Consider the following 16,327-nt stretch of genomic DNA (forward strand, 5'->3'; position numbering starts at 1 on the left):
TTGACTGGAGAATTTAGTCTGTTTACATTTAAAGTAGTTATTGATAGGTATGACCTTATTGCCATTTTGTTAATTGCTTTCTGGCTCTTTTGTAGTTCCTCTGTTCCTTTAGTCTTCTCTTACTCTCTTCCTTTGTGGTTTGATGACTTTCTTTAGTGATGTGCTTAGATTCCTTTCACATTATTTTTTGTGTATCTACTATAGGTTTTTGCTTGATGGTTACCATGAGGCTTACATATAACATATTTATAATAGTCTGTTTTAAGTTGATTAAAAACTTAAGTTTGAGTACATTCTCAAGCCCTACATTTTTAGTCTTCCCCTGTTTTATGTTTTTGATGTCACATTTTACATCTTTTTATCTTGTGTATTCCTGAACTAACTGTTGTAGTTATTTTTACTACTTTTTTCTTTCAACCTAATACTAGGTTTATAAGTGTATAATGTACTACCTTTACTAAATATTTACCTTTACCAGTGAGACATATTTTCTTGTTACAAATTAGTGCCCTTTCTTTTCAGCTTAAATAAGTTCCTTTAACACTTTTTTTGTAAGGCTGCTTTAGTGGTGATGAACTCCTTTAACTTTTTACTTGTCTGGAAAACTTTATCTGTCCTTCAATTCTTTTTTTTTTGGCGGTATGCAGGCCTCTCACCGTTGTGGCCTCTCCCGTTGCGGAGCACAGGCTCCGGATGCGCAGGCTCAGCAGCCATGGCTCACGGGCCCAGCCGCTCCGCGGCATGTGGGATCTTCCCGGACCGGGGCACGAACCTGTGTCCCTGCATCAGCAGGCAGACTCTCAACCACTGCACCACCAGGGAAGCCCTGTCCTTCAATTCTGAATGATAACTTTGCCCGGGAGAGTATTCTTAGTTGGAAATTCTTTTTCTTTCTCCTTTCTAAATCAGTCAAGAACTGTTTTATCTTCTTTAATTAATTAATTTTTTTTTTTCTTTTGCGGTATGCGGGCCTCTCACTGTTGTGGCCTCTCCCGTTGCGGAGCACAGGCTCCGGATGCGCAGGCTCAGTGGCCATGGCTCACGGGCCCAGCCGCTCTGCGGCATGTGGGATCTTCCCGGACCGGGGCAGGAACCCGTGTCCCCTGCATCGGCAGGTGGACTCTCAACCACTGCGCCACCAGGGAAGCCCTGTCTTCTTTAATTTAAATCATCAATTTACTCTTTATTTTTTTCTATTTGAAAAATATTTCTAGAACTTGCCAAAAGTGTGTTGTTTCCTTTTTCAAACTCTCTGTTGTAAATTGGCTTTTGTATGAATTTATGATGATCTCAACTTTAATATTCCAAACTGAGAATGAAGTTGAAACTTTAACAAAATATAATGGTGCTAATTGTGTGATTGTAATTGATTTGTTTGTTTACAATGCATTGGTTTTTTTTCACTTACAACAAGTTGATTGTAATTGTTTATTCAACTATAATACTTTCCTAACATTGTTCACATTAAATCTGAAGGCACAAAATATTTGTGATTTCTTTAGGAAAAAAATAACTCCCTGCATTATTTCTAATGGCTAGTGACTATTTAGGGCAAAAATATAATCATCAAATAATTGTAATGTAGCCAGTCTTGAGGAGGTGGAGTTAAGGAAGATGGAGGAGGGACATGAATAAAACATCACACCTAGTAGCTACTCTCAGTGATCAAGAAGTAGGCTAAAATGTATACTGCGATTTTGTTTTTTATAGCTTGCTTTATTATGATGTTAATAAAACAAAGAAACATTTGTTGAGCACGTACTATGAGCGAGGAATGTCCTAGGAATTATAGGAATCAGAGATAATGGAAAAATCCTCCTTGTCCCCCTAATCACTAAGGAAGAGACAAATTGATAAATCCATTGATAGGAAAACAGTAAGAACCCTATTTTGGGTTGCTGCAAAATCCAATGTGAAATCAATTCAGATTTTTTTCATTTCATAATTTAATTTCATAATTAAAGTGTATATTAATTTAGCTTTTACATTTAAAATAGGAAAAAGATTAGAACAGTGATTGCATTTATAGGAAATAGTTCAAATTGTTGTTATCTTTATTATACTATTATTGCATTAATATAATTTCTAACACCTTGACTGCTTCTGAAAGCTTATAGAAGCTAAAGTTGTAAAAGGCCTTTATGTGTCCAAGAATTCATGTTAGATTTTCAAGTCATTTTGGTTTGTACTCAGACTGTTTGCTATCACCTGGGTATGCTGAGGAAATATCTGGCACTGGGATGAAGGCAGGGATTTGAATCTGCAAGTTCTTCAAAACTGGTTATTTTTCTCATGTTTTTTTTGATCTTTATAATCCTGCTTTGTGGTGGTTTTTTCTAGAGTTCAAAACTTTAAAATAATTCAAAAATTTTACCATAATCTTTATCTAAATTCAGGGATTAGGATTCCAAAATCCTAAAAGTTAGGAAAAGTTGAAGTTGAGAAACTTAGGATGTGGGGAAGGAGAGGGATCAGGCCCTCCAAAGCCTGTCTTAAGTGCCCTTTACATTCATTGCAATCACACAAGACAGGACTCATTAATAGAGAAAATAGGTGTCATTTTGCACAACATAAATTAGCATTAACTTACTAATGCCGTGGTCCCTGCCCTATTTTACTCCCTAGAAATCCTCCCCACTTCTGTGATGGTAATTAAGTTCTCTATGGCTTTGCTCTAGGTTCTTAGCATCCTAGATGTATTTGTATTTAATACCTTATTCCAGTGTTCAGGCTTCTCAGATTTTGTAAGCCAGATTTGCTGGCTTTTGTTTTGCATCTTGATTCCAGGGACTCGGAATAACTTGAAAGGCTTAAAGTAAAAAAGTAATATTCTCTATATAGGTTAATGTGCACACATATACGCAACAGAAAATGCATGTGTACAATTAATTGTGTTTTTATAATTTGTATTGATAGGCAAACTGTGGACAAGAAGTATGAAGGTTGCTTACAACATTCTGCATAAATTAGGTACAAAACAAGAACCTATGGTGCGACCTGGAGATAGGGTAAGTGCAATTTAAATTATCACATCTGCAAGACACGTTGTCTGAGGTGGAGAAGACACCCACTTTTTTAAAGTTGCATAGTTCAGTGCCTCCATACTACTAAATCAGGCTTTCTTAACATTTACTGTGAACCAGAAGCAGTTATTCAGCAGGATTAATCTTCACAGTAACTCAGCGAGTTTAACTATAGTAGTTCTCACGTTTTATCCATGAGGATATTAGGACTTGAGAGGGTAAGAATCGTATCAGCTGAAGGCACATAGCTAGAAAGTGGTATAGCCAGTGCTCATATCCATTTCTGTCCAACCACAAAACCTGTGTTCCTAACCCCTGACATATGTGGTCTCCTAGTTTGGAATGTACTTGCACTGTCTTCCTGAGTAGGCAGGACAATTGTGTTTAGAACTTTTTTATGTCAGTGATATCGGAAATCCTGGCAGCAAACTGCTGGTATGTTCCTTTCCTGGTGTTAAATTTCTTGATATAGGCTACTGTCTTTCATTGAAAAGCACAATTTTATTCTTACTGCAATCTGCTAAGTTACTGAGAACAGATATTAGTATTTCCTTTTTAATGTTACACCCAGAGCAGTAAATAATCTTGCCCAAGCTTTACACCCCAATTAAGATGTGGGGCTGAGAGTAGAACCTATTTTTATTGCCTTAAATGGAGTGATTTTTTTCCATATGTTGCTATGTACCTCAGAATGCCCCAAGACTGGGTTACCCACCTGCACCCAAAGGACTCCAAATTAATTTTATAAAAATATCATTTTAGAGCACCATAAACCAACAAGAATACAAGCTGTGATTTACTTAAGAGATATTATAAAAACATGGACCCATTATGGGGAATTTTTAATAAGATTGCTGCAGCCCCAGGATTCTGTGGTAGGCTATGATTCTTTCCAGTTTAATGAAAAAGTTTGACCTTTAGCTTTTAAAAGTCAATTATAGGTCTCACACTTCCTCATTATAAAACTTACTGTAAAGCTACGGCAATCAAAGCTGTGTGGTATTAACACAAAGACAGATATAGACCAAAGGAATAGAATAGAAAACCCAGAAATAAATCCTTACATGTAGGGTCAAGGGGCTTTCAAGAAGGATGCTAAGACATTAAATGGGGGAAAGGATAGTCTACTCAACAAATGGTGCTTGGAAAATTGGATATGCATAAGCAAAAACCCAAAATTGAACCTTTATACCATATATTAAAAAATTAACTCAAAATGGATTAAAGACCTAAACTCTTAGAATAAAACATAGGGGAAATGTTTCATGACATTGGATTTGGCAGTGATTTCTTGGATATGGCACCAAAAGCACAGGGAACAAAAAAATTGATAAGTTGCACTTCATCAAAATTTAAAAATTCTGGGCTTCCCTGGTGGTGCAGTGGTTAAGAATCTGCCTGCCAGTGCAGGGGACCATGGGTTCAAGCCCTGGTCTGGGAAGATCTCACATGCCACAGAGCAACTAAGCCCGTGTGCCACAACTACTGAGCCTGTGTGCCACAACTACTGAAGCCCGTGAGCCTAGAGCCCGTGCTCTGCAACAAGAGAAGCCACTGCAATGAGAAGCTCACGCACCACAACATAGTAGCCCCCGCTTTCTGCAACTAAAGCGCATGCACAGCAACGAAGACCCAACGCAGCCAAAAATAAATAAATAAAATAAATGTATAAAATTTAAAACTTCTGTGTACCAAAGGACACTTTTGAAAGTGAAAAAGAAACATATAGAATGGGAGAAAATGTTTACAAATCATATATCTGATAAAAGATCAGTATCCAGAATATATAAAGAAGTTCTACAACTCAACAACAACAACCAAAAAAAAAAGTTTACAGAACAGGCAAAGGACTTGAATAGACCTTTTTCCAGGGAAGATTTACAAATAGTCAAATAAGCCCATGAATCACTAATCATTAGGGAAATATACGTCAAAACCACATGAGCTACCACTTCACAATCATTAGGATGGCTGCTATCAAAAACAGAAAATAGTAGGTGATGGCAAGAATGTGAAGAAATTGGAACCCTTGTGCATTGCTGGTAGGAATATACAGTGGTGTAGCCACTGTGGAAAACAGTACTGTGGTGGTTCCTTAAAAAATTAAACATCTGATCTGATAATTCCACTTCAATTTCAAAAGAATTGAAAGCAAGGACTTGAACAGATATATCTACACCAATGTTCATAGCAGCACTATTCGTGAAAACCAAAAGGAGGAAGCAACTCAAGCATCCATGATCGGGTGAATGAATAAACAGAAGGTGGTATATTCGTACGGTGTAGTACTGTTCAGCCTTAAAAAGGAAGGAAATTCTGACACATTCTACAACATGGATGTACCTTGAGGACATTATGCTCAGTATAATAAGCCAGTCACAAGGGATAAATATTGTATGGTTCCATTTATATGAGGTACTTAGAGTACTTAAATTCCTAGAGACAGAAGAATGATGGTTACCAGGGGCTGTGGGAAGCGGGAAATGGGGAGTTATTGTTTAATAGGGACAGAGTTACAATTTAGGAAAATGAAAATGTTCTGGAAATGGATGGTTGATGATGGTTTTACAACAGTGTAAATGTACTCAATGCCACTGAATTAGATAGTTGAAAATGGTCAAGATGGTAAACTTTGTTATATTTATTTTATCACGATAAAAAAAGTCAGTTGTAATATATCTCCCTTATCTATAATTTGGTTAATAGTCTTAGTAGTTTTTTTAAAAAAAAGTCTTTGGCCTTCAGACTCTTGAAGTTCCTTTACAATAGCAGTTATAAAATAAACCATCTCTGTTCTGCTAAGAAGTCAGTAGGAATGTGGGGTCAAGTTTTGATAGAACAAAATATGTAAAAAGATTTTCTTTAGCAGTGGGTGGTTTGAATTGTATGAGGTGGGACTACTTTTCTAAATTATTCCTTTAAAAAGTTTTCATATGGCTGGCACCTGGCATGTGCGTATAAATACTTATTACATAAGCATATGCGATTGTAGTATTCAATTGATAATAACGTTCTGTCACCATAAACAGGATTCTTTACCTCTTTGGAAATCTTTTTTTTTTTTTTTTTTTTTTTTTTTTTTGCGGTACGTGGGCCTCTCACTGTTGTGGCCTCTCCCGTTGTGGAGCACAGGCTCCGGATGCGCAGGCCCAGCGGCCATGGCTCACGGGCCCAGCCGCTCCACGGCATGTGGGATCCTCCCGGACCGGGGCACGAACCCGTGTCCCCTGCATCGGCAGGCGGACTCTCAACCACTGCGCCACCAGGGAAGCCCGGAAATCATTTTTAATTAAATATAATTTTCAGAGGATAATGAACATTCTGTCCTTAGCATAAGAATTATAGACACTTTTCATGTGGGTGACCCTATTAATGCACTTTGGGGAGTCCTGCTTGGGCTTTGAAAAGGCATTTATGTGCCTAAGCTGAATAGGTTTTCAGGATATTGCAGTGGGAGCTGTGGAACAAACAAAGGTACATCATATGTGAAGCCTGCCTTCAGGGAGCTTGCAGAGTTAAAAAATAAATAAATAAAGACATTGATAATTGGCTATCTGTAAATTGGAAAATGATACAGGTCCCCAAAATAGGTGGTGAGAGATACAGCTGAACTCTTTGGGAAGGACGGAGAATATTCTCATTTTGGGAGCTTCTGGAATCTGAGAAGACTTCTTGAGAAAAAGCAAGCCCGTGGCTTTTGGTCAGGTTGTAGGACAGAGTGTGGAAGGGAGCTGAGGGGGGATGTGTGGTATGTGGACAGAAGAAGCCGGGCACTGGGACAGCAAGGCTGTTACAGGAAGACCAGCGGAGGAGCTGTTGACGCTCTGTGCATAGTTAAGTGCGATGAAATATCAGAGAACACATAGGGAATTGAATGAAAAGAAACCGTGTGGGTTTATGAAAATGAAGCATCTGTATATTTGTACAGTATTGCACTGGAATCACTGTGCTGTCACCAAAAAACAGGACTTGTGACTGATTGAGATATAAAAGGAAAGTTTGGTGAGAATGATACAAATACAGTCTTCCCTTCCTTAAAACAAATATTTTAAAAATTCAGTTTTGATTCTAAATGAGCCTTTAGCTATTTGACCATTTTCTATTTGTTACTTTTATACTTTTGAGAGCATATAATGCACAATTTTATATTCTGCTTTTATTCACTTTACATTAATATAACATTTCATCCTGTTTTAACCCAACTCTGCAAGGTTGTATAATATGGCATTATCAGCATGAACTTTAGTGATCGAGCAGTGGGAATTTTAAATCCTGGATCAAGTTGCCCTTCCCTGGAACAGAGCTGGGGTAGGAGCCAGACCAGAAGCTCCTCTTGGAAATATGTTGATCCACAGTCTGGCTCTGGAAGCAGTACCTTCTTTCTCTCGGTTCTATGCTCTTGAAGACTGCTGCGTGTGGAATAGGTTAGTCCTAGGAGGACTAACAAGTCCGAATTTAACTAGTCCTCTCTGAGTGGATGCAGCCATTAGTTTTGGGTGGAACTTCAACATCTGCATTTTCTTAACATCCTCTGTTTTGGTTCAAGGACAGCAGTCTTGCAGCAGTGGTGCCTTGGAAGCTTTGCAAACATTTGATTGAATGTTGTTGCTTTGCCAGATCCAGAACTAAAAACAGATGCTGTCAGCTCTCAGCCCACCAGTTGAAGGCAGAACACCTGAGGCCAGTGCAAACCTCAGATCATTTTTTAAATAATTGTTTATGGTTCATATGCAGAGACATGTAAATAAATCATTTTATTCCTCCTTTGAAGTCCTACTGATAGTAGCCTGGCATCTGTCTGGGTGCTTTTGGGACAAAATAAGGATTAATATCCAATCAAAAGTTATTTCACAGGGTTTCTTAAAATTCTTCAGTAGTGCAGAATGGCTTTTATTGGCCTTAACGGTTTCATTTGTCTCTTGTTTGGCTGATTTTAGTAAACTACAGGAATGCCATATAGAAAGGCAATCTTCACATAATTCCAAACTTAATTTTATTTCCATCAACTATCCTGTGTTGCTAACAGAGCCAAATTTAAGATGCAGCCTGCTCCATCCTCAGCTGTCATCTGAGTCCTTTATGCCAACCTGCTTACTTACATATTGAGGTAATTAGGATGTCTTATCCAACTGTTCGTGACAAAGTTAATAACTTCTAGTTAGGGCATTTTTAAAGAAAAAAATGTGTTAAATTCCTGAATGAGGTAATACAAAAATCATATACATCTGCTAAATCATGGGATTTATGTGCTTAATTATCAACAAAGAAGAGCAGTGCCGATGCTGGAGCAAGACATGGGAGAAGCTTGTGTTAAAGTGGAAGCAGAGTCCTGCAGAGCTCAGTGGGGATCCAGAAATAGGACTGCCTGTTGTATCCTGAAGACAGCTTCTAGAGCTAGAGTAGGAAGGGCCACTCCAGAAGGAGCATCGGGCAACAGGAGAGCAAGCGGATCGACATTGCGTTAGCTCCACGGCAGATGCTAACCTGAGCGCCAGGTGGATGTAAATGGGATGAAGCTGACAACATAAAGGAAAAACTTGACAAGTTTACATGCAACATTAAATACACTAATAAAAATAAAACAATATTATATTGAGAAGTCTGCGTCAAATATAAGAGTTAATACTATGAAATATATTTAAAGATTTTATGGGAAATGTCAAAACACTAGCACATAAATAGGCAAAGGAAATGAAACAGTTCATACAAGGATGAATAATTATAAGCCATCTGATGGAAAATTGTTCTTCATTAAGATTCCCTTCAGGACTATCAGAAAACATTTGAAAAATCATACTATCCATTATTGGGTTATTAGGATAGTAATTTAAATTTACCTTTTAGAACTCCATGATTATTTTACTCCTGGTTCTTCAGAGGCTGAACTGGAGAGGCGATGGGCAGCTGGAGATGTGTGGCCAGGTGTTCACGGAAACCTTCCCCGGGAGGGCAGAAAGCCAGATGCCGCAGGTGCGGGCTGACCGAGCACCGGCTCTCGGGGCCGGGGCCTGGTGGGCAGTTGTGGTTCACGGCTGCCTGCTGTGTGTCAGGCACGGTGTGAGCTCTTGCATACATTTTCTCATTTGATCTTTACTACAACGCTAGGACACTAGTATTCTCAATTTTCAGGTAAGTAAAGGCTTGGGGAGCTAAATCTGAGCTGGGATCAGAGTAGAGTCAGCTGTGAGCCCAGCACCTTAGGGAGGAAGTGCACAGCGTTCAGTTACGATGGTGAAGACTGTGTGGACGTACAAGGACGCACTTCAGAGCCCAGTGAGAATAGCAAGAGACAAATAGTATATGCACTGTGGTTTCACCTGTGTAAAAATATGTGCCGATGGGGGAGATAACGTGTAAACAGCAAGGGTAGTTGCATTCTGGTGCGGTGTCAGAGATGACCCGGATAATCTGTTTGCCTTCCATGTGAGATCAAGGAAAAGCATCTGATAACTTACTAAAATGCATCTTACTAATATGCATTTTTCAAGCAGGGCATCTAAATTTTTTCCAGTGGCATCGTGTTAGTGGTTAATCCCTCTCTCTCTGTGTTGGTCCAGGTGGCACTGGTGTTCCCCAACAATGACCCTGCTGCCTCCATGGTGGCTTTCTATGGCTGCCTGCTGGCTGAAGTTGTGCCTGTGCCCATCGAGGTGCCCCTCACAAGAAAGGTAAATAACGTATCTTTCTGTTCAAGCCTGTTGGCTGGGAAGGTCGGTTCTGCTGCCCTGGAAGGTTCTGTCATGGGGTCAGAATGTGCAGACAGCCATCTTCAAGAGCTTTCATCTCAGCAGGATGTGGATCAGGAAGCGCAGGGCCGTTTGCCTTGTCTCTGAGGCTCTGCGCAGGTTGTCGTTGGCTGTCCCAGGCAAGGGAGCAGCATTGACGCTGCAGCTCCACTCCGCGGCCGGATTGAGCTGCTGCCCTGAGGTGGCGCCTTCTGTGCGTTGAGCAGGGTGATACGCCAGCAAAGCAGGTGTTCCAGTATCTCGTTCCTCAGTGTCACTGCACTAGAAACCTGGGTAAATGATAGATTTTTCACTTATTTTTATTTCAGGGGTGGCAGTTGTTGCATTTGTGCAGGTGTTTGGACATGAACAAGTTCCAGGTTCACCTACGATTTGTTGGATCTTATTCTATGATTAGAATAAATAACTAATCTTGCTGTTACAGTTGTAGTGTAGTCCAGTGTCGGAACCCTACACAGCAGTGTGTGTGTCTTTGTCCACGTAAATGATTGGCTTCTTGCACCACAGACCTGTGGTAACTTTGGAAGGGAAGGCAGAGGGAGGAGACTGTGCTGGGGTTCACCCTGATGGTCCCCTGAGAGGTGCTCTGATGCCGTCGAAGGAGACGGGGCCGACGGCTGTGGGGTAGGCCCCCTGCCACTGGTTGTGTTATGTGTCGTGCCCTTGGGCTCCACCCTGGATTCACCGGGCTGTCACTTAGCACATCATCATGAGCAGACTGTGTGGGGTGACTCTTCCAGCTCCAAAATGCCAAGGTTTTCATGTGCCCAAGCTCAGAGTTTCCAGAGAATCTTCAAGCTCTCTTTGTGACTACTCATTATGAAAATGGGGAAATGCCTCAAGGTCTGTTCACGGTGTGTGGGTACCTCTGAAACTCTGCTCCTTGGGTCGGAGGAGAGAACGTGGGGATCCTTTAGAAAAAGGTTGGGGAATGCTTGCTGTTTCTGTTTTCCTGGGTACAAAATCTGCAAGTTCCCTCCTGGGCCTCCTAGGCACCTGCAAGTGTCAGGCAGGGTGGCAGGTGGCCCTGGAAGGGGGGTGAGCCCTGCAGCCACTGACATCAGAGCCCCCTCCAGTGGCCTGAGGAGAACCCTGATTTCTGCGAGGGTTTGCCTCTAGCTTTCCTGGTGTACAGTGCACACCCCATAAAGTGCTTCCTCATCTTCCCGAGCCCTATGACCTTCACAATTGACGAGAAATGCAGAAGGGTTTGGGGATTTACTGAGCAGGTAGCCACGTTCTCCTATGTGATTCTTTGGTGCTGTGACTAACCTGGAAAGCCTCTCAGGGGATGTGTGATGCTCCTCTTTAATTGATATCTAATTCAGTGGGTTGAGGTCCTCTGGAAATAGAAAAGAAAACCCTCTGGATTTTCTAGTCAATGGCATCAGGATGCTAATTTGGAGAAATTCATAGGCTAATGGGTGAAGAGACTGATTCTCTGTCAGCACTGCACTAAGCAGACTCCAGCACATTTGTTATTGTTGTTATGAGTAGCAGTTATTGTTTACTCATCACATACAGAATTTAGATTTGTCTACTCTACATCTGTAGCCTGGTGTCTTCCAGACCAGGTCTGGTTTGCAGAGGAAAATCATTTGAATGAAGAGGCACCTGTCTCTGCCACTTCCTGACCAGGCATTGTCGAGCGGGGCCAGGGTGTCTCACCTGCAACTCCTCTGGGTCTCCTGACACGTGTCTGCCAGCCATCTCAGGCGTTGCAGGCTGTGACCTGCCAGGTGGCTCTGTCTCACTCACCTCTCAGGCCCATTCAGACCTTCATATTGTCACCATGTACCTCAGGACCAGGAACCCTCTCTCAGAAGAAAAAGCTGAAGTTTCTTCTTGGCCCTCTCTCCCTCAGAACATTTCTGAGGGGAACAGAACCAGCAGATGACTCACAGGTTATTGTTAAACCAGAAGCTGTGCATTGGGCCTCAGTCTGTGATTTCAGAATGTAACGTTCATTCTTAGAAAACTTTACTTTTTTTTTTTTTTTTTGCGGTACGCGGGCCTCTCACTGTTGTGGCCTCTCCCGTTGTGGAGCACAGGCTCCGGACGCGCAGGCTCAGCGGCCATGGCTCACGGGCCCAGCCGCTCCGCGGCATGTGGGATCTTCCCGGACCAGGGCACGAACCCGTGTCCCCTGCATCGGCAGGCAGACTCTCAAACCACTGCGCCACCAGGGAAGCCCAACTTTACTTATTTTAAAATAAAAGAATCCACTGGCTCGGTTGCCATTCAGCACAGGATAAGATGTGCACAGGGTTGTAGGTGATGAAGTTTGTGAATCCTCTATCCACCAGTCCTGTGCACGCTAGTCTTGTCTTAAACAAGTCCTGTGCACGCTAGTCTTGGCCTAATGAGAACTAAATTTTCAGAATCATCAATGTTGATTAGCCTCACTGAACGATTTAGTCCCATGTGCATTTATTTATTCTCTGTTCTAGTTCTTGGGGTGAGGGGAGAAGGCTCATTTTTCACTTGGAAGAGTTCATAGTGGGAGAAATGGGTGTCCCTCTGATGGTTTGGCCATGGAGTGGGCAGGGGCAAGAGAGGAGCCTCCAGAAGTCTGTGCCACGATGGGCAGATCTAGACAGTGGCTGTCCTCCTCGCCCTCTTGAGGTGGCTGAGCTGGTCTGTGAAGGCCAGATGCCAGCAAAGTGGGCCTGTGGGCTGGCGGAGACCACTGAGCCACATTTCCCTTCTGCCAGCGTGGGAAGTAGCAAGGCTGTAGCGAGGGTGGAATTGTGCATATTCTAAGTGCCGTAGGGCCAGAGACCAAGTGGGCCCCAGAGGCCACAGGAGTCCAGCCAAGCAGGGCCTGGCCCATCAGCACTTGCCTCTGGGCTCAGAGGGGCTCACTGTCCTGATGCAAACTGTTCTTTCCTTAGAATCTAGCACACGCCCCACTTGTTTGCTTTAACCAAGGTTAAAATGTCCTGTTAAAATGAAACATCTCTGGAAGGAAAAACATTGACATCTTGTCACATACTTACAATCTCACGTGAACCATCACGTGATCCTTCCCTTGGGAGTGCATTTTGCTGGAAGAAATCACAGGGAGTTGGGGTGGGGAGGGAGGGAAATGGGGCAGCCCGAGGGTGACACCCACCCAACGGAAGTGTTTGTGGGTAGAAGGTTATGCCCCGCGTCTGGGATTTGTTTTAAAATAATAAATCTGCATGTGTGCATGTGTTTGAGGTAAGAGATGAGACCAGATTTGCCAGCGTTGATAATCGTTGGTGCTGGATGACAGGAACATAGGATTTCTTTCTCCTTTTCTTTGTATCTATGTGTCTGCTTGGAAATTTCCAGTATAAATAAAAAGTTAAAAATTAATTGGCAAAAAAACAATACATTAATGACATGTTTCTCTTAGTATTGATAAGGAAAATTTCTTGGGTCAGGTTTCTTGGATCCCTTGGTTGTATGACCATAATAATCTTTAAATAATGGGTCTGCAGCCTGTCCTGTGTTGACTCTGCAGAGTAATGCATCGAGAGCCCCTCACTCGGTTTTGTCTTTGCGTTGTTGTCTCACCTCCTGAGGCAGCTGAGAAGCCAGTGGTTTGGGCAGGCAAGCATCAGAATTGGAAAAGCACCAGCTAGTAGTTGCAGGTCCACAAATCCAGAGCGAGTTCATGAGAGACGCTTTCCGTGAACTCACCTCACATTTACCGGAGAGAGAGTCCTTCTCATAGGTATGGCTGATGCTTTCTGACCTGGAGACCGAGACGGGACGGGGTGGGGATGGTCGAGTGCATGTTTACTGCTTGAGAAGTGACTTGTCAGAGACCGTGGGCGTGGAGAGACTGCCGGGGAAGGGACATGCTTCGTCAGCTCTCTATGTTGGAGAAAGATTGAAAGTGAGGGAAAGGTTTGAATTCAGGTGTGGGTCAACTTTTCTTGCACAGCAAAAGAGAGTCATTTGTGACATTCTGTGGTCCTGGACAGCTCAACTCTACAGAGGAAGGGCCCCTGAGCCCAGCTGCAGGCCAGAAACAGCCATTCCAGGGAAAAGCACTCAGGAAACACGGGAGGCGGTGTCAGGGCCTGAGTGCTCTGGCCGGCAGGGCAGTGGTTCACGTGCCTCCTCAGTAGCTTCCTGTGGAGCCTTTCTGGACAGTGGTGTGGGGTGTCGGGGGGCTCCCAAGCATCGGGGCTCAGGGCCCTGTCCCCAGGTCCAGGAGAGATGGCCCATGGAGACCACGGATGGCTCTGTGGGCTCTGCCAGAGGCTCTGGGATCAAGCTAGGCTTAATTTCAGGGATCCCAGTGCATGAAAGAGACAGAGTGCTCTGAGAGCAGGTGGAGGGGTCTCATCTCAGACCAATGGGGTGCTTGAGTGGGGCTGTTTCTGCGAAGCTGGCTTTTGGCTGGACCCCTGAGTAGGAATTTCCAGACCAAGAAGATGGGGGAGGAGCAGGCATGGAAGCTGAATTTCATGGTAACTACGGATTCTGTTTACGGTTACTGTCAACCCTTCCTCTGTATTTTAGCGTCTTTAGGAGCAGATGCTAGGAAGACAGGGCCCAGGGGACAGCGGACCTCCACCGTGAACCCTGACAGGTCTTGCAGTTGGCCCTGGTGCTCCCTCTCCTGAGCCGTTCTGAGCCTGTCTGTAGGCGGTCCCAGCAAGTTCACGCTCATAAAGAAACGCCCTTCTGCTCCTAAACCCGGCTTCAGAACCTATCTCCCCACCCCTTTACCCGGTCACAGCTTTTGGCCATGTGATACCCAAATTCACGTTGAAGTGACTGATTATAATTCTCCTTGAAAAAGCACTGCTTGAAGGAACAGTCCCACAGGGTCCCCGAAATGGGAAGGTCCCCATCCACGGAGCACCAGGCCTCCTCCCGCTTGTCGGGGCTGCAAGGGCGTTGGGAGGCTGGCTGTGCGTGATGCTGTGTAAAGAGACGCGTCTTTTAAATCTGCAGTGAGGAGTAGGAACTAGGCACTTGGAAGACGTAGTTTTGAGATGTCGATGTCGCCGATTTTACTGGGGTGAGAATGTTGTCTCACGTGGGAAGGAAGGAGGTGACAGCCTCACCACAGTCCTGACGTTTCCCTTCTAGGAATGCCGGCTGCTTCACGGCTTTATTTTCTGAATCATAGCTGGTGGGAGTAAGGAAAGCGAATTGAACTGACTGGCGGGGTGGCTGGACACTCAGGGTGGTGGCGCCCGGGGCTGCCCCTCCCGTAGCATCTGCTCCCAAGTCCTGGCAGTCAGTCTGTGGGGCGGCGCCCCTCCACGCACACGCCCTTACTCTGTGGTTGGCGTGGGTGTCCAGTCCACCACGCCGGATGTGATCAAAGACCGCCTGGGGTTAGTGTCCTGAGTGCAGAGCTGTGTTCTTAGACCCCCTCTGTGTCCCGAGGTCATGGTCTTGTACAACCAGAGGGGAACAGAACGAGACCCCCTGAGCGCAGCACACTCTGTGCTCCCCGTGTGCATCCCTTACAGCCAGCCAAGGACACGGCGCAGATGACGGGACTGAGGCCAAGCTAGTGCCCTGTTTAAGGTCAGGCAGCTGGCAAGTGGCAGCGTGAGATTTGACCCCAGCTGTGCAGACACCAGCCCGTGCCCTGGCACTCTGGTTGAACCTCTGCTCAGGGAGGTTGGTGCCATCCCAGGGCCCGAGGGCGAGACCATGTTTTGTTAGGAGAGTGGCCATCACCTCTGCTCATGACCCTTCTCTCGTTGCTGCCGTCTCCCAGGACGCAGGAAGCCAGCAGATCGGGTTCTTGCTTGGAAGCTGTGGAGTGACTGTAGCCTTGACGAGCGACGCTTGCCACAAAGGGCTGCCGAAGAGCCCGACGGGGGAGATCCCACAGTTCAAAGGTGAGCCTCAGTGCCGGGCGGGGAGGATGTGCTCCGAGACATCTGTGCCAACACACCGTCCACACACGAGGTTTCAGATAGCACCCCACATGCTCTCAGCCTGCACGTGATGTGCTGTAACTGCAGGAGGCTTACAGCACCTTAGCCATGGCCTTAGACTTGATGGAAACACCAGAGATTTGGTCTGGCTTGTGCTGTTGTGAAGCGTGCCACCAACGGGAAGATGGTGTCACACCTGTCTTCTGGGGGATGTTTGCCTAAAAGGAATTTGTTTGCCTGAAAGGAATTTGTCCTTTATTTCCAAGGTTGGCCAAAGCTATTATGGTTTGTCACAGAGTCAAAACATCTCTCTAAACCTCCTCGAGATTGGTTCCCGCACATTAAGGACGCAAATAATGACACTGCGTATATCGAGGTGAGTTGCTGGGTCTGGATGAGGTTGGGGAACTGAGTGACACGCACTGCAACCCTTACACAGCTCAGGGTCAGAGGTGGATGTGGGCCCAGAGCTCTACCCTCGGCACCTTCTCATTGCAGTACAAGACGTGCAAGGATGGGAGCGTGCTTGGGGTGACCGTGACGAGGATCGCGCTTCTGACCCACTGTCAGGCCCTCACACAGGCGTGTGGCTATACAGAAGGTATGGGCAAACCATTCCTGGGGGACCCTGACCCCAGACCCCAGCCCTGTGAGATGAGTGTTGTTCCCACTAGTC

General features: G+C 44.5%; 1 protein-coding gene across 4 annotated transcripts in view; it reads left to right on the forward strand.

The window, feature by feature from the left end:
- DIP2C (disco interacting protein 2 homolog C) overlaps positions 1-16,327 on the forward strand; it is a 359,412-nt gene that overhangs the window by 240,402 nt on the left and 102,683 nt on the right. For all 4 annotated transcript variants that reach the window (XM_082617846.1, XM_082617847.1, XM_082617848.1 and 1 more), the window contains 5 exons: positions 2,917-3,008; positions 9,581-9,691; positions 15,489-15,612; positions 15,918-16,027; positions 16,150-16,252. In XM_082617846.1, coding sequence (XP_082473972.1) covers positions 2,917-3,008; positions 9,581-9,691; positions 15,489-15,612; positions 15,918-16,027; positions 16,150-16,252 — 540 coding nt within the window. The remainder of the gene's footprint in view (positions 1-2,916; positions 3,009-9,580; positions 9,692-15,488; positions 15,613-15,917; positions 16,028-16,149; positions 16,253-16,327) is intronic.

The sequence above is a fragment of the Mesoplodon mirus genome (genome assembly GCF_964341445.2).
Source record: "Mesoplodon mirus genome assembly, chromosome: 4".
NCBI classification, from domain to species: domain Eukaryota; kingdom Metazoa; phylum Chordata; class Mammalia; order Artiodactyla; family Ziphiidae; genus Mesoplodon; species Mesoplodon mirus.